The following is a 27,804-nucleotide window of genomic DNA, read 5'->3' on the forward strand; positions in this document are numbered from 1 at the left end:
CTGTTCTTGATCCGTGTATTGCTAGTACAGGTACTGGTTTTCTGTAAGAAGGCCCAAATTCCTTCTTATCCGCGATCTTTTCTCTGACCAGATACCCAATCTTTGGAATCCAGACAGGTCTTGCTGGGACAGGTGGTTTTTCTTCAGTAGTCGTTGGCTTCTGTAATGTGTTGCTTAGACTCCTTCGGGTTTCATTTAAGTCCTGCAAAACAGTCAAATGGTCTTTGATATCAAAGGTTTTTTTTTCTACCACTGAATTATGACGATCATTCTAGTACCAAAAAGGATTTCATATGGAGTGATTCCACCCAGAGAATGTCTTGGCAGATTATTTAAACTACGTTGGACACTTATTAGATGTTTAACCCACCCGTCACCCGAGCCTAATACCCTCGCTGTTATAGATTGCTTTATGTCCCGTTTTTTTCTTTCCACTACCGAATTTCCCTCAGGATGGAATGGACTTAAGTACCGCAATGCAACGCCCAGATTGGCAACGGCCTCCTTGCAAGCTCGAGAGCTAAACGCAGGACCCTGGTCAGACTGTAGCGTGTCGATTGCGTATGTGCCGATAAAGACTCGCAAATCTTTTATAACAGTTCGGGCGTCAGCCGAGCGTTGAGGCCACATCCAAATGAATCTTGTCCTAATATTTGTTGGGACCACATTCGTCCATAGTGACATTTGCGTGTAGAAAGTCTAGTGCTGTCTAACAATGGTGTCTGTACTGGGCTGACTATACTGTAGTCAGGTATCTGGCGGCATTATATGCTGTGATCTCTGCAGCAGACATCGCAATTAATTGCGAATTCATAAATGTGGGCATTCATCCCTGGCCACCAGTATGTCTCTTTTAATTCTAGTAGAGATTTTGAGATCCCTTGATGTATCAGACCCTCTCCCAAATGTGCTTCTTGTATCAAAACCCTTCTACGTTTCCTGTTTGGAATCACCCTATCCCCACTCCAGGGATTTGACCAAAAGGAACGGAGTTTGCATCAATTATGTATGAATATTCGAGTGGATAGTTTAGAGGTAATGCTGCGCCGCTGCCTTTGCTTGTGGCATTGACAGCTAGCATTGTTTCGCCATCTTTTTTTTGTTTTTGAACGAGTGATTGCAGCTATGGAAGCCGTTTGTACAGCTGCCTTCGCGGCTTCATCAGCCAATGAATTCCCTGCAGCGTGAACGCCATCACGCTGATGACTCAGTGTATGAATCACGTGAGTCTTATGTAGTTCTTTCTGTAAAAGAACTACTTGTTCCCAACGCAACTTATGCTTGATTGTGCCACCTTTTGCATCTTTGAAACCGTTTTGAACCCAGTTCTGCAAGTATTCATCGAAGATTGGACGCAGTAATACGAATCGCACACTATGAGTGTGGGGAATTCGCGATCGGTATTTTGAAGCGCCTTCATGAAAGCCTGTAGTTCAGCTCGCTGAGCTGTACAATTCCCTAGAGACTGAGTTTCTGTGACCATAGGTCGGAATTTACCATCGCGCCAGTGACTTTTACCAATCGCACACGCAGCACTATAAGCTTGTTTACCCCCAATTGTGGGCTGTGCTGATCCATCTGTATAAATTATACATCCGTAATGTTCTAGAAGCAGAATCTCAATGGGCAGAGAACGTTCTTGTTGGTATTGTAGAAATTCTTGAGTTTTCAAGTAAGGGTCAAAAACGTATTCAACGTCTGTTGCAGTAAGAGAATTAACCCACTGTATCCACCTCGGATGTAAAGCTTTTGCATTCGGAATGCTCGCTTTTGTCACTGCCTCTAAGGCAGGTACAGGCGTAACGACCATTAAGCTTTTTCCCTGTGCAAGGGCTCTCTCTTTTGCTACTGCAGTTTGAACTGCTGTCAGAATTTTTTCTGTTGAAGTGAATTTCATTTCAGCTTGTGTGTATAAGTGTGATTTATAAGCTATTGGTACCTTATCACCTTCATTAATCGCATCTTCCTGGGATGATTCGGATCACAAGGTTGCGTATGTTTACACGTGTCTGTAAATGGGTTGTTGCTAACATGTCTCTTTGCACTGACTGCAAAATTTCTGTGAGTTTTTGAGTCCAATTAGTTGATTGGAAATCAGGTTTGATTAGTTCGTAGAGAGGTTTAACCCTTTCTGCGTAATTTAGAATGTAAGTTCTTCCGAAATTCAGGAAGCCTAGAATTGACAGTACATTTTTCAGCGTTTTTGGAGGTTGGAGCATTGCACATTTTTCTAAAAACTTTGCTGCCAGGTTTTAGCCTTCACTTGAAAATTCGTATCCTAAGTATAGGGCGTTGAGATGGGCAATTTTTGATTTTTTAAAGTTAAGTTTGTACCCGTCAGACGCGAAACCAAGTATTATGGTATTCACTCTATTTAAGTGCCTATCCAAGTCATCGTCTGTAAGATAGATTTCATCGACATAAGATAATGCCTCATCATCATACATTTGTAGTAACTCTGTTACTCTTGCTGAAGATAACCCTGGACTATTCTTGAAACCCTAGGGGAGACGACAGAACTGACGCTGTGTCCCCATAATTGAAAAAGTGGTCAAGTACCTGCTTTCAGGTGCAATGTTTTGACAGAAGAAACCACTAGAAATATCTTATGTGGTTTTATATTTTTTACACACAATGTTATTCATCAGTGCTGCACTGTGTGCATTTTGTACTGCAAAGGTTTTGCAACAATAATTTAAATGTCTGTAGTCCAAAACTGGACGATATGTATTGCCGGGTTTGGAGACAGGAAACAAAGGATTGTTCATGGACGAGGTGCATGTTTCAATCACCCCTTGGTATTCAAGTTGATCTAAGATCTCCCTGACCTGTTTTTTAGCTTCTTGCTTAACTGGATACTGCCTCTGAGCAGTTGGTTGATTTTTTAACTGGATCTTATGGTGAGGAGAATCCTCATTCCATCCCACATGATTTTTATATAATGCTGGAGCCTGGGCTACAGCCCGTTTTCAGGCATAGGTGTATTTTTTATGAATAGGAATATGATTTGAGAAGGCTGGCATAATGATTTCTTCGCCATGTGGGCACTCCCTGACAAATTTAGTCGGCCAGTCTTGTTCAGCCAGAAGAATGTCATAACCCTTAGAGAGTTTCTCCCAAAAGAGTGCTCTTATTTTTCTAGTTATGTCCCCCTCTATCCTGAACGTTACTTCATATAACTTATGGAGTTCACTAACCCTGGTATCGTCAGTTTCAACTTGAATGTAGTCATTCAAGTCCACTGATTCCAGATGATCCTTCAGGATCTTGCGAGCTATGGTAACTTTTGCTGCGCTGTCCAGCATTGTCTGAGCCCACTCCCCCTTCTTGAGTTGTGTCCTCAAGATCCTCGGCATGTCTGATTTTTAGACCTGCTACCTTCTTTTTAGTGAATTGAGTTTTCTAATTTTTTGGAACGTGTTGATCGTCTTTGGATTTCACGCGTTCTTCCTTGTGTTCTGATCTTCCTCTTCTTTCCTATTTCTGTGAGGAAGTCTGAAAGGTACGAGAGGAACGTGTATCAGTATCTTGATATCTATCAGGTTTTCTCAAATTATCCCTGTTTGTAAGGTTATACCTCTTTTCAGAGGGCTCCTTTTGAGGAGACCTACCTCTGGATTGAGAACGCTTCTCTTTAGGAAGTGTTTGTTTATTGTTTTCCCACTTCTTTTTAGGAGTAGTGAGAGTGTTTTTAATAAACACCTTTTCAGGATTTTCTGTTAGTTGGGGTTTTACTGATTTCCCACCCAAACTATCTCTACCTAGTTCTTCATAGGATTTTTCTAATATTCTGGCCAGTTCATACGGTTGCTCAGTTACATCAAGTTTTTTAGTTTTTGGCGGATCGCCACGGATGCTGCTTCACCTTTAATGTTAGCTAATATTATAGCTGAGACCTTTTTGAAATCCTTCAGTAACTTCATACCGAGATTTAAAGCAGGCTCTGCCCTGTATTCATTTTGAATCTGTTTCAGATTCACCATGTGTTTTTGTGTAGATTGCAGCAAAGACTGTACCCCAAGTGTCACAGTCCTCCATGTGTGGTGCGATCCCCGTTGGCAAACAGATTTTTAGAATCCTGTGTTTCTCATGAGGTGTACTATCGGAAAATACTGCCTCGATTTGAGTAATGTTTTGAGCTAACCAGAATGGAATTTGTTCCCTTTTTGCGGGTAATTTACCAATGACCGATTGTATAGTCTGTGGTGTAATTTTGTTTGTGTTCCCCTAATGAGGGGTGTACTGTGGAATCCTTATAGCAGGTTGGACTGTTAGAGTCCGCATGACATATTGAACCAATTGTCTATGTATTTTCATTAATTGTTTTAGCTGAGCTAATAGTTCTACATCCGTCATACTTTCTTTTTTTTTTTTTTTTTTTTTTTTTTAAAACCTTTATTGTACAAAGAGTGCTCACAAATACGGGCCTACAACCCAACGGGCTGGCCACCACATAGCGAAAGCATAAGTAGCAATATAAAAGTGTACACAGGATATGACGGCAAGAAAACAGGAGATACACCATAAGCCATAGAGCAATCAGCAGGAACAGGAAATTAGAAGGGTAATTTTCTTTTTTTTTTTTATAGGGCGGGGAGTACAGGATCATGACGGGCAGTGAATCCAACAACAAGGGAGGGGCCGTGGTGAGCCGCGGTCCGGCGATCATAAAAATACAGGATAAAACCAACATGAAGTAAACATAGCAACAAGTACAAGCCCAATCGGAGGACCACAAGGAGAGGCAATGGCGTTCGCCGTCCAGCGCCCACCCACCACAGCAACCACCCGACTTGACAAACCGAAGCACAAAAAAAGGACCCCACCGTAAAAAAAAATACGATACGCACCCCAACATAAGGAAAGAGACCCCTCACAAAGAGGGAGGGGAAGGAAGAAAAAAGGAAAGAGAAGGGACTCCTACCCAATCACGCGCCCCCCGGCGACAGGCAGGAAAACAGAATCCGGTACACAGCATACATTAAAGGTTGATGATAGAACACATAGCGAACCACAATCACAGTACAACCGGAAGGTAAATGCATCAAAAATACACCAGGGGGACACATGACGAGACAGAGTCCCGAAACAGGGAATACTAAAGAGCCATAGAACAAAAAGGGGAGAAAAAAGGGGAGGAAAAAGACCCCCCAAAATGACAGACCCCCCCACCCACCCCACAAGCCCACCCTGCACCCCTGCAGAAGGCTATGGCCTACCCCCCGGCAGCGTGCCTGTCGCCCTAATTAGAACCCGAAATATAGAAGAGCAAAGACAGGACGGAAACAAAGGACAAAAACGGGGGAGGGGAAAGGAAAAGGGAAGGAATCACACACGGGAGAGGGCCAAGGGACAGTATTATCTGCACCCACCCACCAGCCTGAGAAAAAGGGCAGAGCCCACGGGAAGTCAAAATTATCAGGATACACTCCAGGAGCACCTTAAAGTCACACATAATCATACCGTAACATGCCGATCATCCAACCAATACAAGACTACCGCACACAGAGGCAAATATATATCAACCCTGTCCTTGTTTGTCCAAAGTCATAGCCGTCCGATCCAACAAGAACCAGACCGCGAAGAACCGAAGGCATAGAACAGGGAGATCTGACGGCAGTCCGGATAAGGCACGTGGAGTAAAACACGGAAGATCCAGGAAAGTCATGGTACATCGCACACATCGCAGGCACAGTTCCAGGGACAGTTCAAGCGAGGCCGACCCAGCTGGGTTGGCGCAGGAGCCATGGCCGGCCAGCCGAGGCGATCCGTCATACTTTCAATGTCACGATGTGGTGTATAGCTGGCTAGTACCGGCCAAGTTGCTCCTGGTCTACCTAGTGGACCGAGCCTGGTAATGTGATTTTGAGGTTGTAGGGCGCCTTTAAACCAGAGCGTATGCTCTTGGTATGTTAATGGAATTTCAATATCCTCAAAAGGAGTGTATTCCATTGGAGGTTCCTCTATCTTGTAGAAGTGGAACACATGTGTTGTTGGATTTGCTTCTGGGAAGATAATCCATTAATAGAATACCTCTTGCTGCCGATATTCATGTGCCTCTATGACAAATATCGCCCTACCACCTCTCAATGATAGGCCATTTGTTATAAGCTTTATAGTGATGGTTTTTCTTAGATTTTCCGGGATGATTATAGCATCTGTGTCATCTTCATTAAAACCTGTAATGTCAAAGCCTGGTCAGGTTGCTGCTGCAACTCCACCAGTCTCGTTTTCAGTCATTCTGTTGACTGAAAGTTTGCAGAGCAAGTTTCAAGGAAACAAAGATAAGGTGCACAATATTTTGGAACACTGTATCCTTCAACGTTAAATCAAGTCAAAAACATGGAATGATATACGCCTACCCCGATGTACCTAACCTAAGTCTAGTACGAGGGAAGAAGTAAGTGAGGTGTAGCATAAGATTAGTATTCTTTGCCAAGAATCTATCCAAGATTTCTCTTAGGGTCTAATCAGCTCCGTACCTTGGTTTAGAATGAAGGAGGTCTGGTATCTCTCTGTCTCAGGACTCGATTTCCTAACGCCCCGCAAGGGGACCTTGGAAATACTGGAGCTGGATTTCTCGGCAAGAGAAAAGACACTGTCTCTCTGAGTGCGTCAGCTGGAGGGTCGGCTTCCTTCGGCACTTGCTGTAGCGAGCTGTGGCGGGCAAGTAGATAGTCAAACTGCTCCAAACCACTGTGTGTTTGCTAGGGCAAGTGTGGGCATATTTATACCTTGAAGATGCCGAGTTTGACGTAAAGTTGGACATAATAACGTCATCAAAGAATAGCAGTTCTTTGAAAACTCCCTGAGTTCTTGGACAAATCAATATTCAAGCAAGGGGAAGTCCCTAACTGCTGAAGCCGAGTTTTCCAAGAAATCATTTTGGCTTTTCGGAACTAGTGGAAGTATCCATGCCTGTATTTGGACTGCATGGGCTATGTCTAAATATGGTTATGATTTCTATACCTATATAAGGACAAGGTGATTTATACCTATATAAGTGCAAAATTCGAGAAACTTACACTAGGGTCCTAAAATGCTATACAACAAGATGTTGACGTACAATATTATGTCCGAGTTTGGAGTTTTAAAGCTATGCAGGTCCTGTAGTTCTTCAGCCACACTTCAGTGGAAAAATGATTGTCGTTCTGCTTGATTACCCCTTTCTCCCGGACTGTATCTCAACTGTTATTCTCAAATCCTTCATTTGGTTACATAACAATCAAAGGTATAAAACATCCATGTAATACATTCAACAGTTTTGCTTCGTTCAATATTCATAATACATAAATATACTCGCATAAAACATTAAAACATAATCATAAAACACCCCAGCAGCCCAAGTGCAGTGCCATTCCAATATGGCTGTTTTTTTCAGAATATCTAGAGAGACCCTCAGATTAATAGTCCTATTTCTACATATCTAATTTATTCATTAAAATCAATCCTAGTTTCCAAAAATATATACAATTCATGATAATGTATAAAATATAATATTGTAAAAAGTGCTCTATAGTTGGACTGGCCAACCGATAATACCTGTCTAAAACACACTTTACTTAGACAAATATAGTTAAAATGGTCTATCTATGGGATTTACAATAATTGCAGAAGCCTCTCCCGCTTTATCCAGATATTGAACAATAAATCAGCTCACAGAAAAGACAATTGGGCCATATGTATCAGTCGTCAAGATTAGTTTCACCTCTCTATAGTGTGGTACTTCCAAGGCCAGGCAGATCGGGTGCAACCATTTCCTATGCACACCACGATATTCAGGACAGACAAACATAATATGGTCACGAGTCTCAAAATTCATGCCACAAGTTAAAAATGAGTCAAGCAAGAAAGTATTATTCCAGTTTTTGCTGAATAATTGAAGAGGCAAACAGCCTGTTCTAAATCTGATAAAAAAGCTCTTGGCCAGTGGTGGTGTTATATTGTCCATATAACTTTCAAAAACAGGAGTGGGTTTAAATGCCAGGAACTGCTGGGTAAGAAGGCCCATAGTGCCCCTGGTTGTTATTTCTTGCCACACTAGTGACCAATAGGATGATTTTAAGACAACCTTGTCTGCCATACGCAGTAATTCAGGCATTTCCCACACTTTACTCAGACACAATTTTTTAAACCAGTCGTGAACAAACCGTAACCATGGTATCTCCAAGGCACGGTCCAAATTCTTAACACCCCTCTAGCAGTTTCTATATCCAGCTAATTCTGGGGTAGTCCGGATGTGGATCCAAAATAATAGTGGTTTTAAGTGCATCGGATCAGATACTTTTTTCATTCCTGTATCAAAATAAAGTGGCACCAGAGGGATATTTAGGGGGACCCAAAGCAATGATCTAATTAATGTGTTTTCAATCACTGTAAACCTCGTCAGATCACTGAAGAACCAAACTTCTGTGCCATAAAATACGGTGCTTTGAGCCTTCACTTAATAGGCTTCCAATGCCAGGGATATGGAACGTGTGTATGTGTTCTTCTGAAAGAGTAGAATGGCCTTAGACCAATGAGATATCATAGGAGCTCCTTTATTTACTTGGTGAACCCACCTAAATTTGTCCGACAGGGTCACCCCCAAATAGTCAAAATTAAAGACAATTTCCAAAGAGTCATTCTCAGCCATTACAGAATAGCTCTTCTTGACACACTTACCAAGAACCATAAAATTAATTTTTGCTGTGCCAGACCCCTATGATTGCAGAACTCCCAAAAATTATTTAACAGATTTTGTAACCCATCGGGACTTGGAGATTAATAATGAATCGTCTACAAACAGGAGTATTGGTGCTTTAACCCCATTGAGAGTATGAGAATCGTTAACACACTTTGTCAGTTCTTCGACCACATCATTTATATATAGTGTGAACAAGGTGGGGGCCAGAACGCATCGCTGTCGAACCCATCTTGCGACTGGGATGCACTTTGTCAGACCACTTCCGCCGCCCCATCTGAACAGTGCATAATTGTTTTCATGTAACCTAGCTTGTAGTTCAATTAACCCAACTGGGATTCCCATGTCTGCTAGTACTCTCCAAAGACTCTCCCTAGGTATCAAGTCGAATGCAGCACGCAGGTCCACAAATGCCGCATAGAAATGTTGGTTATGCAGGAGGACATATTCCAAATAGAGGAGGGCATATTTACAAACCTGATCTAAAGTACTAACTTTGACACAAAACCTTGCCTGAAAGGGAGTCAAAATCCTCTGATCTTCCATCCATTCTTGTAATCTATTTAAATCTGCCTGATGAATATTTTTTTAACCTTATCTACTACGCTAATAGGCCTATAGTTAGATGGACAATTGGCGTCTCCTTTTTATATATATATTGGGATTATTCCTGCCCCTCTCCAGTTATCCAGGATCTCCCCACCCCTTGCTATTGCATTAAAGAGGATATTCAGGTAACTAGCCCATAGCCCAGGTTCTGATTTATATATTAAATATAGGGTGGCGTGGCACTCGTGAGGTATTCAAAAATTCAATAATGTCTATTCTTTTTAGGTGCTGGCCGGTCTGCTCCCTCTGCCCTGCAGGGAGTTAGTGAAATGCAAAGTAACCGCTGTCTAGGATTGACAGATTGACTTTTGGATCTATGATCACGAGACAAGCACTAATGTTATGTATCACACGGAGCACTTTGTTTTACCTTATTAAGCACTCTGTTTTATGTGTTTATAGTCACTTTAAATGAAGTACAATGTTTGTTGAGTGCAGACTGTGACCTGCTTCTTCCCACCAACTTATTTCTGTTTTAATTATCCCACAGAAATGTATTTCCCCTGATGAAGTGCTTCCTAGCACGAAATGCATTGGGCATGTGGATGAACTATTTGTTGTGCACATTTTTGAAAAGGAAAACTCATGAGCTCTTATAAAGTTGTGAGACAACAACGTTACTTTACAAACTGAATTCACAGTAAATAAACTTCAATGGACTAATTGAATTACTTTGGATTACTGTGTACGTATCTATTGGTTTAAAATTTTGAATTTACTTGGTTTGAACTTTTGAAGAGGCCACTCTCCCAAAAGAGTGCGGTTGGCCAATCTGTCAATCCTAGACAGCGGTTACTCTGATTTATATATGTCACCAGGGATGTGATTAGGACTAGGTGCCATTAGCGCCTCAAGACTGTTAAAAGCAGATAGGGTGTCTTCTAGACTGAAAGATATCTCAGTGGTCTTACCATTTCCCATCTTAATGGCATCACCCTCGGCATACTCATTAACCACATTATAGGATTGTTTTGTAAATGGGCCTGAGATCTGCAAATTGTTCCTCCCATCTTTCTGTCAGGATATTGTTCCTCCCATTTGCAATAATGTACCAACATTTAAACCCATCATTCATTTTAAGGGCCTGGAGCATGTCCTGCCAATTAGCATCCTCCCACTGCCTTTTTGCATGATCAATAGTGCACTTGTAGTCCTGTCTGGCTGTGCTAATTTCGAGTCGATTGCTGTCCCTAATAGCGCTTCTGTGCTTCCTTGGCTTGCTCACAGTCAGGTGAATACCATTTTGGGTTTTTGGGAGGGGCTACCATGTTACCACTAGATGTTTTATAAAAAAGAATTTGTAATTTGATTAAAAGAACTGCCATTAATATCTAGAAGAAGGTATAGCCTCCTCAAGGGAATTCTCATAATTAGATAAAAAGTGAATGAACCACTGATAAATCTCTGCAAGATTGTTCTCATTATCCATAACCCTAGGCCAAGTAACTCTTCTGTAGTTATTGGCCACAACAGGTTCAGGAACCACTGTGCTCTGGGTAGATAGCGATCTTGAATTGTCATTCCCTGCAAGTTTAACAATCAGTGCATTATGGTCACTATCTGTACACATTAAAACCACCATGATGTTGTAGAGCAGAGGCCAGAGACTGAACTCCAGAAAAATGTAGTCAATCACACTAGTAGAGGGTCCCCTCTTAAATGTAACAGCTCTCATTTGGCCAGACCATGTTTTCCCATTACATGCTGTCAGACTGCGACCCACTGTCCCTGATGCAATTTGTAGGGCAACATTGTAGAGACATTGATGAGATTTTCCCTCAAGGCTTGGGATACCCCCATAGTTGATCCTCCTTTTCTGTTATGATACTAAGAGAATGAGAGGGTTCAAATGAAGTATTAAAATCACCAGCTACAATAATGTTAGCATTCTGCTGGAATTGTACAATCAAATAATCTAGAAGAGATATAATCGGGGATTCGCTATTTGGGGGCATAGACCTAGCATATATATTTAATAACACCAATTTCTGGCCCTGCAGAAATTCTAGCATAGCCCCCATTAAATCAGGTGAGTCTACTTTCAGCCAATTCATGGGTACATGAAATGTCGGTCCTTACCAATATCAGTAAGCCCACCCCCCACCCCCCACTGCCCGCCCTGAATTTCTTCGTGGTTAGGCTTCCACGCTTTATGCAACAAATTCATCGATAAAAAAATTCCGATGCCCATGTCTCTTGAAATAAACAAACATCATAATTCTAATAAAGGAGTACCACTCCTGCTCGATGAGTTTAGATTTGACTCCAGTCAGATTCCGAGAAATCAGTGAGAGATCTTCCTTACAGACAACATTCTGCATTCTGGTGCACCATGCCTTCCGTACCTTCTGCTCCCATCATGGTAACGTAAACCGGAATGGCAATAGGTTCAATAGGAGTGATTATAGAGTGTGAATTAGCAAACAGTTCTGACTCAGTGCCAGCCCCTCCTGGAGTAAGTGAACTTACACTGGGTGACAATATATTGGTCTCCTGCAGATCTCCCTGGGGTGCTTCTCCAAGTCAATCTATGAGGCTGAGGGGTGAAGCCATCGAGACTGAGGGGTGTCTGAATCCGTATTACATTTACTCCAGAGGAACGCTAAATATGGACTACTACATGGATACCTTCCTCAGTTGGCTTGATGTTTCTGTAGCCCTATCAGTGCTGGAGGAGGGGAACTTTCCGTCTTATATGTTAGCTACAGTTTGGGAAGATAATTTTAATTCTATTGTTAGAGTAGCCAGGGGTTTTGAGTCTTGCAATGAATATAGCCAACTCTGAGATTGCTAGAATGCAGAGAAATTCATTTAGTTTGGTAACATTTGACTAACATCAGTAGCAGCCTGGTTTTGATAGGAAAGTTTAAGTTATCACAAAATATCTACAAAGAGTAGTTCGGTACGCTTTTGTAAGTCACTCAACAGTTACAAAATGTAAACAAAATCGCGTAAACCAAAATATCATATGTGTGTATCTTATACAGTTTTAAGTATTCTTTTCTGTGTCACTGGTGAGCATCCCCATAGGTATCTCGATGGAGTGGTTTGGGAAATCCCATATAAAGGAGGTGCACACCCACTCAGGTGCAACATATTTTGGTAGGTAAAAAAAGTGTCACTGATATTTCCCAGAGTTATCTGCTCAATTTAGAGAAAACTTGAAAGTCCAGTCATAAGGGCTGCATAAAAAAATTGGACAAGTCACCCTAGTTTTTACTTAGGGAATAGAGGAAGGAAACAGTGTAGAATATTTTAAAATGAGGAAAAAGTGTCTCCAAAATTAATTTAACAATATATTAAATTTCCTGCTCCACAACTGGTGTATTTTAATAAGCATATTTAAGACTGGCCCTTAAGGCACTTATGTAATGCTTGTTTAGGGAGGGAAAGGGACAACATGTAAACTTAAGGAAAAGTGTGCATAGATTACGACATATACTCGAGTAAGTTGGGTCCTAGATTTTGAAGTGTTTTCATTTTACAAAAACGTTAACAAATTTAAACAGCAGACCAAGAAATTACAGTCGCTATATTCCTATCTCGAACCCTCATGGTAAATATGATTTTCTTAGACCATAATTGCCAATCGGTTCTTGTGATGTTTTACAATTTTTCATGCATCTGCACTGAATTTTTTACATTTTTAACTCGGTCAAACTCTTTTTAACCAAAAAGACACAATCTAACACTTTCACATGCAAATTGAGAGGAATTAATTCACTTTTGCAAGTGACAAATGCAAATTCGCGCTAGATAGCAAGCATGTATGTTATAAAGCATAAGGCTCCATCGTTAGTAGTACCCATTTCTCGCGCTTCTCTGCTCCCGGTATTTCAAACCATCCTTTTAAATTATTTCACTCTGATTTTATAGCATCTCAAAGTGAAAAAAATGGAGCGTGGTTTAGGATGTGCGTTCTGTTTTAATTTTTCTGATATGTTTTATATTACAGAAACCTCTGATCCTGGACCCTTGTGGGAACACCGACTTGTGCTCCTTATTTTGAAAGGTTAATGTTTGTCTTTGATACTCCTTTATAAAATAAGGGATACCAGGTTCCCATTGAAGTAATTGTGTCTGCTGGTACCTTAGGAGGAAGTTATTGGGGCAGTTCGCAGTCGTGGATAGCTGTAGTTGGCCATCTTCACACAGAACAGTGGACATCACTGCAATCAGGGGTCCTTGCAAGGGCCTGAAGGACACACGGATAATTAGACCAAGCAAGCATACATTAAGAATGGGGTTTAGAAATATTTTGTGTAAAAGGTTTCACAAAGCACAGCGAGGATCATGGAACATATTCTAAGCAGTCCCTTTATTTGTCCTTTGCCGGTCAAAAGGTGCTCTTGTAAAAAAAGGTAAGATAAATGCCTATTTCATATGGTGTCGTTTCTGCATAAAGGCAGACACAGACGTGGTTCTATAACAATGAAGATTCATCTTTTGCAAACCTGAGTAATGATCACTATTATGTGCGAATCAAATATTATGGCAACCAATTACAGAAGGTTCATAGACAAAAACTGTCAAAAATCACAAAAGCGGGAACTCATCTTAACAAAAACTTGACCTTTTTAAGTTGGTGGGGACTTTGTACCTTTATCATTCATTTGACGTTAATAAAACAGCAACGTTGAAGCGTGCACCGTAACATTTACAAGATATGTGGCTTTTCATTTTAAAGGAAGGGATGCGTTTGAAAAGTCATATCTGAGTGTTTGTGCATAGGAAAGATGTGCTGCTTTAACGTGGAAACTACGGGCCTCATTTATGAAAAGTGACGCATCGCTGCGTGAAAACAGCGATGCGTCACTTTTCACTGCGCCCTCCTTGCGACAACAATGATGCGTTATATTTACAGTATGACGCATCATTGCGCAAGGAGTTACAGATACGTCAGTATTTCTGATGTATCTTTATCGCGCAAAAGTGACGCATTGCTGGAGTGTGTCACAAAAGTGACGCAACTCCAGCATTGTATCCTGTCACATTTGGCAAGCCCTATGTGAAAGGGCCTGCGTCAGTTTTACGCCTGCTGTGAGGCAGGCGTAAGAAATTGACGCATTTGAGTCCTAGAAGTGGCACAGCGAAATGTCAAAACGGCCCCCTTGCATACATTATACCTGGTGCAGGTATAATGTGGCGCAGGGGTTTACAAAGTGACGCATCTACCTAGATGCGTCACTTTGTAAATATGGTGCAACAAGGCACATTTTTTACGCTGCTGGTGTGTCACAAAAAGTGACGCACCGACGGCGTAAAAGTGACGCACGGCCTCATAAATGAGGCCCTAAATACGCAGCATAGGCTGTGGCACAGAAAGGAAATTAGAGCAGGGAATATAGAATAGTACGAAACACCTGTGAGACATATAGTGAATAGTATAGCAGGGGAAAGTAGGGTAAGGTATGTTTCTGAAGAACACTTGTAAAAATGGAATTAATGGGCCCCATGCACAAAGAAAAGTGCAACGGTATGGGTGTAATTCTATGACTCTGCCTGAATGTACTTTTCTTCTAATTCACAAGGCAGACGTAATGAAACTGCACGTATATCCAGTGATGTGTGCTGCACTGCAGATAAAGGTGTTTCTGGAGCGCATTGAGTTCTCAAGAGCAAGACAGGGAAGCGCTTAGGTCAGAGGACACTATTGCAGAAGTGATGGGTGCTATACGCAGACTGCCCCCTAGGAATGCCCCAGGTGGGGACGGGTTTGAAGATTTATCAGGAATATATAGTGGCAGATAGACTCATGGATGTATATCAGGAGGCCAGGCAGAGGGTGGCCATGGCCGAAACCACTAAGGAGGCCATCATAGTCATGATACCTAAGCCTGATAAAGACCCAGCAGAGCTTAATTAGTATAGCCCGCTATCAAATGTAAACATTGTCACAAAGATGCCCTCCAAACTATTCACAGATGGTCTGCTGACCAGAATCAGTGCCCTCCTTCATGAGGACCAATGCAGCTTCATTCTAGGCCGCAGTATGCTAATACATTTCAGATGCCTGAGACATGTTATAGCCTGTATGCAAGAATCCGATTTGGAATGCATCCTGGTGAGACTCGACATTGAAAATGCTTTTGACCCCCTCAGCTTGGAGTTCACGTTTGAGGTACTCACTGGGATGGGTTTTGACCCTAATTTCCTAAACGGGGTTAGGCTCCTCTATAGGGACTCGACGGCAAGGTCAGATTGAGTGGTAACTGCTTGCAGGGATTGAGTGTTTATGTATTTATTATTTATTTATAAGTGTTACATAGCACTAGCTAGACTCAAAGGTATCAGTACGCTTCACACAAAAATAAATCAGCATAACTTAGCATTTCAAAGGATGCATACATGAGACATTGACTAAAGTAGCTCTGCCTGTGACACTCAACACATACATTTTAGATCCAGCCTGAAATAGAGAGTCATTAGCAGGAGAGGTGCAATTACAGTATATGGAGAGATAAACCACCAGCCAGGATTGCCCTCTCTCACCACTGCTATTCGCTCTGGTGTGGAACTGCAGGGGATGCAGGTGAGACTGAAAATGCAACCCAGGGGAATGAGAGTGAGTGACATGCTGTGAATTTAGTGTATGCCGATGACACCCTGGTGTACCTGTCCAAGCCCATTGGGCCTATCCCCATTCTCATGCAACTTTGTGCCGGTCTCAGGGCTATTTATTTATAAGCAGAACAGTTGTGTACTCATTAGTGGAATTGGGGGAGTAACACCCACTGAAACTGCCTGAGTTGGGATTGCGATGGGAGCAGTGAATGTCCAATATCTGGGCATTGCATATCAGTATAATCTCATCAGAGTACTACTGAGACTTAGAACCTCAATATTCTTCTGGAACTCTCTTCCACTTTCCATTGACAGCAAGGCTGTCTGGGCCACCTTGATCTGGAGCTCTACCATATTGCTACACAGCTCCAACACAGAGCTACATAGTCTGATAAAGATACAAACTGAGAAACAAGACTCCTCAGAGGAATAGTCACAAACACCACCAATTTCCTGGATGAGAGACACACATTAGTTACCGGACACACTGTATGCAGTCCGATAGATGGCTGCAGCATGTGAGCTTGCGATTAAAAGGATGCTAAAGCATCCAACTTTCAGTAGATACCTGCAAATTGAGTGGCTGCAGTCATTCAGTTGGATACGAGATACCATGTCGCTTCAATCAATCAGTCAGCAATCTTGTAAAGCGTGACTATTCCTTGTGACCTATAGAGAGGCGGCTGCCTAACACTAGGAAATGTATACCTGGGTGATATGTTTCTAACCTTTGAGGAGGCTCAGGATGCTTTTGGAATATGTGCTGGACAGTTCCTGCAATTTGTCAAATTGGCCTGCACGGCCATAGAGGTTTGGTCAGTCTTCCCGACTGTACCCAAGGTCTCCCCAACATTTGTGTTGCTACTGGTGGGCACTTATCTATAAAGCACTAAGCACAGGTGCAGGAAATCGCAAATAACGCAAGATTCAAACTACCAAATTTAACTGCCTCTCTTATGTGCATACCTTGAACCCTCTAGATTGCATAAAATATACCCCATTAGACCTTCGTCTTGCCCAAAATTCAAGGAAAAAGAGGCCACATTCCTACATATGTATAGGAGTGCAGGGTACCTTTGGCATATTGGGAAGAAGTGTTGTTTCGACTTAAGCAAGTGACAAATGTCCAACTTAAAATCTTGATACAACACTGCCTACTGAGTTTCATACCTAGACCCAAGCAAGAGATAATGCAATACAAATAGCAACACTTGGCCTACTCTTGAGTAAGCGCCAAATAGCAATATACAGGTTATCTGACAACTGGCCTTCAGTGCTGAGTTGGGGCAAAGATATGATAGAGTGAACCTTACCAGAAGAATTATGCTTGAAAATCATGAAAGGGTTGAAGAAGACCTCATAGAGTGTGCATAAGGTAAATAAAATGACCAAAAATCCTGAAGAACATTACTAAGATATTAAACAATGTTTGCGTTGTATAGATGGGAGGGGGAGCAGCTGAAGTGTGGTCCTGATTCCTCTCCACTGTAGACTAGAAATCAGGACTGGGAGCCTGATTTCAATTATGAAGATGTGTTTCCAGAGATAGGGGCGTCCATGAAGCAATGGGTGATGCTTCAGGAATAAGTGGATGGCATATAGAAATATTCACTGTAGGAATGTTGACAATGCACAAACAGCTTGGGAATCCTATTCATCTACATGTGTGAGCTCGTTTTTAATATAATGGTGTTGCTGTCATGTTAGATAGCTTCAAATATAAACAAAGATGTTAAAACAATAGTACTGCTCTGAAGCCGCACTAGTTGCAGGTTTCCAGGAATACTCTGGCACCTACAATGTGACTTTTTTAGGCTGCCTATTCCAGCTGTGTACAGTTGAAGACATTTACAATCCCACAAATGGGAAGGGCAACCGAATGTATAAAAGCAGATTTTGTTTCTTTTTGAGGTCAAGTCTAGTAGCGCACATGCACTGCTCAGTGAGGCATGCTATATCTACTCTGGGGGTTTAGACCACACCCACCGCTTTCCATGTGTCCTTCCTGTGCCTATCATAATTTCTTTCTTTTAATGGGGGAAACATTGGTCCTTATTCCGCCTTTGGGTGATTTTTGACTTTTTGGGGTACTGCCCCTGGTACATGTCCCCCTTCTCTTTTGATTATGTATGTCTTTGTTATTGCACTCTTTTTTCGTAAGGCCTGTTTAGGCTAGCCATTCAGAATGTTGGTTACCATGGCCCCTAACCCCCAGAAAGGCTTTTTCTTCACATGGTTATTTATTTGTTCATCCCCCCTGTTCATTCCCCCTGCAAGGCTTTCCCACATTCATGTATCTGTCATTTATGTGCTTGATTAAAAAAATTGACATCGAGTGAACTCCGTCCCAACGTACAGAGCACATTTTGGCCTCCTCTTCTAACAGGAGCAGGGAGCTTTGATATTTAGCTCGATTTATGTGCATTATTTGCAAAAGAACATTACATCGGGCAACTCCTCCACAAGCTTGGTGTAGTTGATGTGTTTATTTGTTCACGCTACCGTGGGCACTCATTACACCCTGCAAGGCTTTCCAGCACTCATGTATTCGTCTTTTGTGTGCTTTATTTTTTTTTAATTCACATTGCGAAGACTCCGCCCCAAGGGATTACAGCGCTTTTCGACTCCTCTTTTAACATCTCTCATGGGATCACCCACATGTAACATGGCAGACTCAAACACAGGCAGTAATTAACAACTGAACTATGGCTGTTTCTGGCATCTTTCGTGGGATCACCCACACGTAACATGGCTGACGCTTTTTAATAGAATGGTGATGGATTCGGCTTTATGTAACCGGTTGTTTTGCGCACAAAACTCAGTAGATAGTACAGCACTTAATATAATGGGCTGCTTGGCTAATTTCTTATAAGGTCCCAAAGGTGAGATAGATTGCAATACAAATGCTTGTTTTTCATGATTGGGGAAGCATTTTTGCCTATAGATTAAGCTTTCCCTCACACCCCCACAAAAATCTGTAGATGTTCCTATTCCCATGCAGAAAAGGGAATTATTCTCGAGGGTTTCACTGGAGTAAATCTCAAATCATTTCCAGGGTGGGAAGGATTCAGATTGGAACCTGTGAATGCTCACCTTTGCACATGTTTGTGGTGAGCATTCACAAGTTTACAATGCTAACGATACCTCATTCTTCCCACTTCCTACACCTTGCATGGGGTTGAAAGCTATATATTTTTCTACAATTGTGGCAAAGTCTTCAGTAATAAAACCAATTTACTCTTGTTAGGAATCTTTGTGTGAATTCCTGGAAGATGTAAATGAAGGCATTCTCAGCCATAAATGTGCGTTCGTAGCTGAAAATGCCTATGTGAATCAATGCCTTACTATTGGGCTCTGGTCGGTGAGCGGAAGTAGTCCCGGGAGAATCTCAGAAAAGCAATGCATGCAGTTATGACAGACATATGTAGATTTACGCCACATGCATGATGTATTTACAACTAGCCCTAGTTTATAGACGTGTATATTTTGGATATTCTGTACAGCAGATACATAGGCCCATAGGAATGAATGGGGCATTACCGGTCGGTATTTACCGATTCGGTAAATACCGATTTTGACAAGGGTGCAGGGGGTGTCACTTTGACACCCTCTAGCACCCCCAAAAAAGGTTCGGGGGCCATATGGCAGGCATACCTGCCCTAAGGGCAGGTCTGCCTGTCATATGGCACAGGTGTGCATGCACACATGTGCATGCACACCTGAATCGGTATTTTAACATCAAATACAATTTGATGGTAAAATACCGATTTTGTAGGCCTTGTGGGACTCAGAAGAGTCCCACCTACATATCAATTTTACCGATTCGGTAAATATACCGGTCGGTAAATTTACCGACCGGTATATTTACCGAATCGGTAAAATTACCGATTTGCCCCGTTTCAGTCCCCCTACATCTCGGTAGCCAAATACCGGTCGGTAACGGCCGAATTCGGCCGTTACCGACCGGTATTTGGCTACCTACATCTGGCCCTATGTGTAAGGTTTGTATCTTGCAACACGAGCTAAGACGCAGCGCTGGTGCAAGTGATTGGCAGGTGAGCAAAGCGCCGACTCTTCCAACTCTTGGCTCACACTGACTGATGCCAACGCAGACTGGCCTAAAAGAGATCTTGTACTACGCATGCGCACTGCGATTGTCTGAAATCGGAACACAAGCCGAGAATATTCTTTCACAGCAAGCAGGCTACTTTATATACTGGTGAGTGACAAGACCCAGGTGACTCAACGTTTTCAGATTTAATGTCAGCGGGTACGTTCTGCATACTTTTTTTAAGTTTAACCCACAAAGGCCCAGATGTAGGTAATAGCACATTACCGAATGGTAAATACCGAATTTTACCGATTCGGTATTTACAATTCGGTAATTGATATGTAGGTAAATAAATCGGTAAAAATATTGAATCGGTAATATTCGGTAATTACCGATTCGGTAATTACCGAATCGGTATTTGCCATTGATTCCTATGGGCCTTGCAGCCCATAGGATTCAATAACAAATACCGATTCGGTAATTACCCAATCAGTAAAATTACCGAATTTACAAGGGGGACATGGTGTCACTTTGACACCCTGTTGCACCCCTGTTTCTGGCTTGTGTGCCATGTGACACACATATATGCCCTTAGGGCATGTTTGTGTGCCACATGGCACAGATGTACATGCACAGATGTGCATGTACACTGGAATTCGTTATTTACCATGGAATAGTATTCCATGGTAAATAACGATTCGGTAAGGGCCTGTGGCACTGATTACAGTGCCACCTACATCTGGATTTGCAGAATCGGTATATTTACCGATTCGGTATTTACCGATTCTGTAAATTTACCAAATCTGTAAATATACCGATTCTGTACATAAAATGCCCCCTACATGCCAATTCCCAAATACCGGTCGGTAATGGCCGAAATCGGCCGTTACCGACCGGTTATTGGCGACCTACATCTGGGCGTTAGATTTCTAAGCAGGAATCAGCCATATGCATGTCCATATTTGTGTACTTTGTGGAATAATGTCTTGGATGAGTCGTGCACGGTGAAGAAGGAAATGAAAGATAAACTGGTGCAGAGTAAAAGTTTGTCACCACCATTCGTACACATCATTGTGCTTACTGCAACAACACCACTGTAAATACTAAAACAATGGTCACCTACCTATTCATAATCACAATGATTCTGTCCCTCAAACTAATGCCTCAGTATTTAACAAGCCTGAGAAAAATGACAACTGTGCATTGTTGGATCTGGACCTTTTTGACGGTTTATCCCCAAACTTTTTGCCTTTTGCCTCCTATTATTTTTACCCTGGTTTTGTTAGCTTTAGGACTCTGCACACTTTACCACTGCTCATCTGTGCTAAAGTGCATATGCTCTCTGTGTAAAATGTGATTTTGATTTGTTATCCTTGATTGGCATATTTGATTTACAGGTAAGTTCATAGTCAAGTGCACTGTGTGTGCCCTGGGCCTGCAAATGAAATGCTACTAGTGGGCCTGCAGCACCGATTGTGCCACTCACACAAGTAGCCTTTCAAATATGACTCAGACCTGCCACTGCAGTGTCTGCGCTCACAGTTTCTAACTGCCTTGTCGACCTGGCAAGTGCCCTCACTTGCCAGGCCTTAACCTTCCCTTTTCTTACATGTAAGTCACCCCTAAGGTGGGCCCAAGGTACCCCCTTGGAAAGGGTGCAGTGTATGCTAAAAGGTAGGACTTGCACTGGTGTGTTTTACATGTCCTGGTAGTGAAGTACTGTGTATTTAATTTTTCTGTTTTGCAAGGATTAGCTCTCCCATATGCTATCATTGGAGCTTTCTTGTAACATTGACGTGTAGTTCCTATAAACCTATATAGGATCTGCACGTTTAGACAACATACACAATAGGATTGGTGTCAGACTGATTCTAGACACCCTTACCGGGTATGTTAGCCTGTATACCAACTAGCTCAAAACGCCACTAGAAACTCCTCTTACCAAGGAGAGAATAGTTCTTGTCAACTATTGAACATGACAACCCTGATCCCTCAGAATTGTGGAAACAGTGTACTACTTTTCGCTCAGTCACTCGTGCTCACTTTGTCACAGAGAGATACACAAAATAAACGGTGGGGACGTTTTTCAATAAGCATTTATTGAACCAGCATCATTCTAGTGTACAATAGGTGTGCTGAAACCACCATTACACAGTAACAGATATAAATGATTATAAGCACTAACAGAGTAAAAGAATGGTAGATTTCTACCATCGTGCTAAAACAATGAATACAGGTAAGTATATAAAATACATGACAGTAATAAATGCGTACTCCTACGATGCAACTCTAACTAGATGTACCTAAGTGTCCCTGGCGTTTATGTGGGTGTAAAGCCAAGAATACCTCTAGAAAAAAAGTCAATCCCATTACCTGAAGTGAGAGACTGTGGGACTCCGTCTTGGTCTCGAGATGGGCACCCTGCAAGGGAAGTCAGACCACTTTGAGCTGGAGTGTCTGCATGCAGGAGCCTCAGCGTCTCGCGTCAGTGTGTCAGCATGCAAGTCCTTTTCTCCTCTGACTACCACAGCAACATATGGTGTATGTATACCAAAAGTGGTACCCCTCGGGGATATCCCTTGCTGTGTCATGTTGGACTAGGATGACGGAAGGAATGACACTTCTACATAGTTATTATGCAGGAGATGGTAGGCCTGCTGTGAATCCAAGAATCCTCATGCATAATGAACGAGGCTTAAGCCATATACTCTACTCTACAACACTCCATGTTACAGTATTCCACTCTAAAACACTCCACTCCACTACGCTGTATGCCAATCCACTCTATGCTATTCCACTGTACACTGCTATATTGTACCTCATTCCATTCTATGCCAGTCTACTGTAGAACAATTCACTATACTCCACTCCATGCCACTCCACTCTATGCTATTCCACTGTGTGCCACTCCACTCTAACACATTCCTTTGTACACCATTGCACTGTGCACCACTATACTGTACACCTATCCACTCTGCACTATTTCACTGTATGGCACTCCATTATATGCTATTCCACTCTATGCAACTCTACTGTGTGCCACTCCATTGCAAGCTACTATTTTATAAGGTTTTCCACTGTACGCCACTCCACTGTATGCCACTGAACTCAACGCCACGGCCACTCAAGTCTTCCCCACTCCACTCAACGCCACTCCACTCTATGCCACTCCACTTTATACGACTCCACCTTAAGCCACTCCACTCTCTGCCAGTCCAGTTTATGCCACTACACTCTATGCTAGTCCCCTCTATACTACTTCACTTTATGCTATTCCACTATACGCAAATCCACTCTACCCACTATGCTATTCCACTGTACACCATTTGACTCTACGCCACTCCACTGTATGCCACTCCACTATATGCTATTCCACTCTATGGCACTCCACTCTACGCTATTGCATTGTATGCCATTACACTGTACCTTACTCCACTCTACGCCACTCCACTTTACGGCACTGCACTCTATGCAACTCCACTACCCGCTAGTACCCTCTACTACACTACCCTCTACACCACACCACTACACTCTTTTCCACTCTACTGTATGCTATTCTACTGTATGCAACTCCACTTTTTGCTGGTCCACTTTACGCCACTCCACTGTACAACAGTCAACTTTATGCCACTCCGCTCAACACCACTCCACTGGACCCTATTCCACTGTACGCCACTCCACTGTACCACATTCCACTCTACTCCTCTCCCCTCTACTCCACTCTATGATCCTGTACTCAGGAACAGTACACTTTATGTCACTCTCCTCCACTCTACTGTATGACACACCACTTAATTATGCTCTACTCGACAACAGTGAACTGCATGATTTCCAAAACTTTTTAAATAAAAAACATTAAAATTCAATGCAAAATCAAAGATTAAACATTTGTTATAGTTAGGAAAATGTTATTTATGTTTTCTATACAAACAAATCTTAAACTACATAAAATTTGAAAGTCTAAAGTTATACTTATAATGCACATTTAGAATTTACACATCACCTTCAAATTACTATAAGTTGGGCACCTCCATACAATGCCTTGTTGCCTCCCTCACCAGACTACATTAACTATAACTTGCCCCTTCTCTGTGCACTAGTTATACCCTTGCATATTACACCACTTATACCATGTGAAATCACAGCATTTATATCTATTATGCCATCTCAAATGACAGGATTTGTGAGACCATGGTGTATGGTAATGTGGCGAGTGTGAATGAAGTGTGGCGCGTGAGGCAAGAAGACTGTGTACGGAGGTGTGCGACTTATAGTCATTTGAAGGTGGTGTGCAAATTCTTTTTTTTTTTTTTTTAAATAATTTTTTTTTTTTTGTCCTCATATATGCCACCAGTTAATGACTGCTCTATAGTAGGCGCTCTTCAAGCCACTGTCACAAACTGTCCTTTCCAGCCCTCGTGTTTGTGGATAGCTGTAGAAGATTGCCCAGAGGAATGGTCGTTAGCCGTCCAACTTCCTTTCGGATTGATACTTGCTGCTAAGGAAGGACAGGACCACTTACCTCTGGCATAATCATTGGACTATTGTTACTTTTCGATCCAGGGATTCATTGCTGACCACAACCTGACAGCTTTATCACCCCCACATAGAATATCAAATTTACTCACCGCGACGATGTATTTAAGACACTCTGCAAATTTCGGGGGGGATACAGACTTCCATGCTTTGCAGATCTCTCTTCTGGCAATGGTCATTACATAGAAAATAAACTGTGACAAATTACTATTAAACACATAATCAGGTAATAGGCCGAAGAAAACCAATCTGGGTGTACATTGAATTGGGACCGACAGTACCTCTTCTAAGAATTTGCACAATTGTTCCCAAAAATTAGCTATGTTAGGACATTCAAAAAACATATGAATGTCATTTGCGCTCATTAGGTTACACCTAGGGCAAAAATATTGCGCCCCTGAGATCCTAGAGAGTTTCGCTGGGGTCCAATATACTCTGTGCAATGTGTATAAGTGATTTCTTCTTAGATTAGAAGGCTTGATTATCTTTTGGGATAATGAAAAAGAATCAATCCATAATTTCTCTACATCCTCGGCTATCTGAACTATAGAGGGGTCCCATATTCTTGCAATCTCTATTTCCAAATTGTCTTTATTATTCAATAATATATTATACCATTGTGCCGTTTCCCTTTTCATTTTTTGTCTCCACTGCTGTTTGATATCTACATTGAACCTTTTGTCTGTTCTTTAAGGCATGATTCTATTATTTCTTCGTTTAAAATTGGGGAATTATTAATTAGGACAGCACTATATGCAGACGATCTTCTGTTGTATACCTCAAACCCCCTTGTAGCAATTCCTAGGCTATTTATGCTTGCGGAGAGTTTTGGCTCGATTTCAGGTTATACTATTAACAAGGAGAAAACCGAGGTAATGTGTTGGAATAACTTACTCCCCATTCCAGAAGCCAAATGTAAGATGAGATATTTAGGTATTTATTTAACCCAGAATATAGATGACACTCCGAAGGTTAGCTGGGAAACAGTGATAAAGGAGATTAAAAAACTTCTGTCTAGGTGGAACACTCTGCCTTTAAACATCTATGGCAGAGTGAATCTTGTCAAAATGATCATTCTTCCCAAGGTTACGTTTTTGTTTAATTCTATCCCCTTAGTTTTCAGCAGAAAAGATATTCTTAATTTGCAAGGTAGAATAGGGTCGTTTATTTGGGCAACAAAATCTCCAAGGATAGCCTGGAAGAAGCTAAGGAGAGGATTAAAATTAGGTGGTTTAGCTCTCCCTGATTTATTATTTTACTGTTATGCTTTCCAGCTTAAAAACTTTAGGATACTAGCTAATAAATTGGATTTTACCTCAAATAGTTTACTATTCCAGGCAATGCTGCAGGATCTCCCGTTTGGTACTGATTATTTTCTGTTTAAATTTGGTGACAAAATTTTTTTCAAAAAAGTCAGGCTGAAAGTTCTAAATGCTGCTTTATACTATTGGTCGCAGATGTGTAGGTTGCTGTGTATTCAATATTACCATCAATACTCCCCAATTTGGGACTCACCAGGCACCCCGGAATGTTTAATGGACCAATTGGCTCTCCCCTTAAAAAGAGCAGGCCTCCTGAAATGGGGGGACTTATGCGACTTATGCGATGAATCGAAAGCTTTAAAGTGGGAATTTCTAGAGGGCATAACTGGAGGGACGTTAACAAGGTCTAAGTTTTATCAACTATCGGCCTGGTGGGGTAGTCAAAATTGGGACATAAATGATGAGGTGTGCAAATTCTAAATGTAAGTTATAACTTTAACTCTAGAATTTCTAATGCTTGTATAGTTTGTTTGGGTTGTACAGAAAAAATAAAGTTTTCCTAACTATAACAAAGGTTTAACCTTTGTGTTTTTTCATTAAAAATATATTATGTATATATAAGATAATGTATTTTTAAAAATTTTTTCATATGGATCTAAAAAATAAATGTTAGTTGAAAGCCTTCAGTGTTTCACTAGCAACCTAACTGCTTGTACTGCTCTTTTTCCCCAGACATTGTGCTCATTGCTGGACTGTCTCTTGACAGAAGAGAATACACCCCCTGACTCTCCCCGTGAATTATATGAAATATACTTTGTCTTTGCAAGTGTGTGGTCCTTTGGTGGAGCACTTTTTCAAGACCAGGTAAGTTAACCATTTCAGGGTAGGATTATAGTATTTGTTGACTTGGCATATTGGTATTTCTGGCTGCAGCCATGGGATAGGAGCTTATCACCATGGGTATAGCCCAACAGACCAGCTAGGCAGATAGCCACCACAGGTAAAACTTGCACCCGATTCCACAGGGAGAAGCCAATTACCCCTGGGACATCGACTACCTTTCCAGGCACTAGCACTATGATCAAACCACTCAACTGTTGTGAGCATCGCTCTTTGGGAATTCCCATAAAGATCATCTTAGCTTCAAGAGGTAATATAGATAGCATACCCTCTTCATAGAAAAGGAGAACTGGTAGATGTTTCTCACTCCTCTCTCTAAAGAGTTATCTTTCCTCTAGAAAGGGTGTCCTGGCAGTCAGGTATGTGTTATCGTCAGGGGTTATTTATAAAATGGAGCTCCACCCAGCTTCCACAAAATAGTAGACACACATGACTGGTGCTTGTATGGTATGGTTAATTATTATGCACAAATCATCTATAAAACACATGCATCAGAATTATGGCAATTATTACTAAAATCTCGATGTTCATAACCTTTATAACTAGAGAAAGCTCTAACCCAAGATGGCCCAAACATGTCTCATCACACATTCCTATAAGTCTTAAATCCATATCTAGTCAAAAGTATCTCCAACCATATAATTACTCTGCTATATCACACAATTAAGTTGCAGCATGGCATGTCCTGTTAGTTTCCCTACATATCTTACATTGCTCCTAAGCCCGCAGTTAGAATATACAGCATGTCCCCCTGAGCATCCAGTCCATGTGTCTAACCCCTCCTTTTAATACAGTAACTTCCAATGATTTCCTATAGATAGGGGAGTGGGCAGTCTTGCTCAACACATTTGTTATTACTACAGTACACAAATAATGCTGTCTTACAGAAGTGCAAGAAGGCAGGTATGTAACAAATGTGCTTCCTTCCAAACTAATTCTGTACAAGGCAAGGTGACTTTTTGCATGTATCGCATCACATTTTAGATGATGCATCACTCACAGCCCCGAGAGGCAGAAAATGCCTTCTCTGTCTTGTTTTCATGTACACTGTAAAAATGGAGTTTCAAAAATGAAAAAATGACAATAACGTACGCATTGATTATCATTGCTATTCGAACTGTTTGTTTGCCAGGGTCTAATACTAAAATACACATTCTCTAATAATGTATGTAATCAATCAATCAATCAGGATTTTATAA

At 41.6% G+C, this 27,804-nt stretch overlaps 1 protein-coding gene across 1 annotated transcript in view; it reads left to right on the plus strand.

Moving 5' to 3' along the window:
* The window catches only part of LOC144824202 (dynein axonemal heavy chain 11-like), a 3,356,387-nt gene that overhangs the window by 1,904,938 nt on the left and 1,423,645 nt on the right, over positions 1-27,804 (plus strand). Inside the window, exon 55 of the mRNA XM_078683354.1 lies at positions 26,438-26,569. Within this exon, the coding sequence (XP_078539480.1) occupies positions 26,438-26,569 (132 nt within the window). The remainder of the gene's footprint in view (positions 1-26,437; positions 26,570-27,804) is intronic.

Source organism: Lissotriton helveticus, chromosome 3_1, assembly GCF_964261635.1.
Source record: "Lissotriton helveticus chromosome 3_1, aLisHel1.1, whole genome shotgun sequence".
NCBI lineage: Eukaryota > Metazoa > Chordata > Amphibia > Caudata > Salamandridae > Lissotriton > Lissotriton helveticus.